Source organism: Bison bison, unplaced genomic scaffold (genome assembly GCF_000754665.1).
Source record: "Bison bison bison isolate TAMUID 2011002044 unplaced genomic scaffold, Bison_UMD1.0 scf7180017831921, whole genome shotgun sequence".
Taxonomy (NCBI): Eukaryota; Metazoa; Chordata; class Mammalia; order Artiodactyla; family Bovidae; genus Bison; species Bison bison.
In genome coordinates this window covers 1-527 of record NW_011471197.1, presented here as the reverse complement: position 1 = coordinate 527, position 527 = coordinate 1, and the positions used below count along the sequence as shown (strand labels likewise).

The following is a 527-nucleotide window of genomic DNA, read 5'->3' as shown; positions in this document are numbered from 1 at the left end:
GCGCTCAGCCGCGATCCGCGGCTCCTACGGTGCCTTCTGCAAGGGGCTCACGAGCACGTTGATCGCCTTCTTCGACCTGGCCTGGCGTCTGCGCAGGAACTTCCCCTATTTCTACATCGTGGCCTCGGTGATGCTCAACGTGCGCCTGCAGGTGAGGATCGAGTGAACGCCCGCTACCACCTCCGCCCGGCCGCGACGGCAGGGGCATCAGCATGAAGGATCACTGGGCCGGGGGCCGCCAGGACGCTCCGGGGGACGAGGAAGGAGCGGATCAGGCCTCCGGGCCCTAGACCTCCGCGGAGGACGCAGCCACCGAGCCCCGGCTCTGGCCAGCCACTTCGCGGCCGGTGACGAACTGCACTGAAACTCTCAAAACGGGCCCTTTGCATCGAACTCGAGAAAATTATCTGAGTGCAGCCGACCTGTTGCCTCACTTTGGCCGAAGGGGGGAGCAGAAGGAAGAAATTCTTCAGTAGGAACATGAATGACTGACCCCGACCGAAAAGGTAGGAGGCCAGAGGTTGGAC

General features: G+C 63.2%; 1 protein-coding gene across 1 annotated transcript; it reads left to right on the top strand.

Annotated features, from left to right (window-relative positions):
• Nucleotides 1-4: 4 nt before the first annotated feature.
• Nucleotides 5-501, top strand: LOC104983008 (uncharacterized protein MGC39606; the record flags this gene model as incomplete). Its single annotated transcript, XM_010832504.1, has 1 exon — nt 5-501. A coding segment is annotated over one exon (162 nt), but the record flags the coding sequence as incomplete, so codon positions are not given.
• Between the last annotated feature and the right edge of the window lie 26 nt (nt 502-527).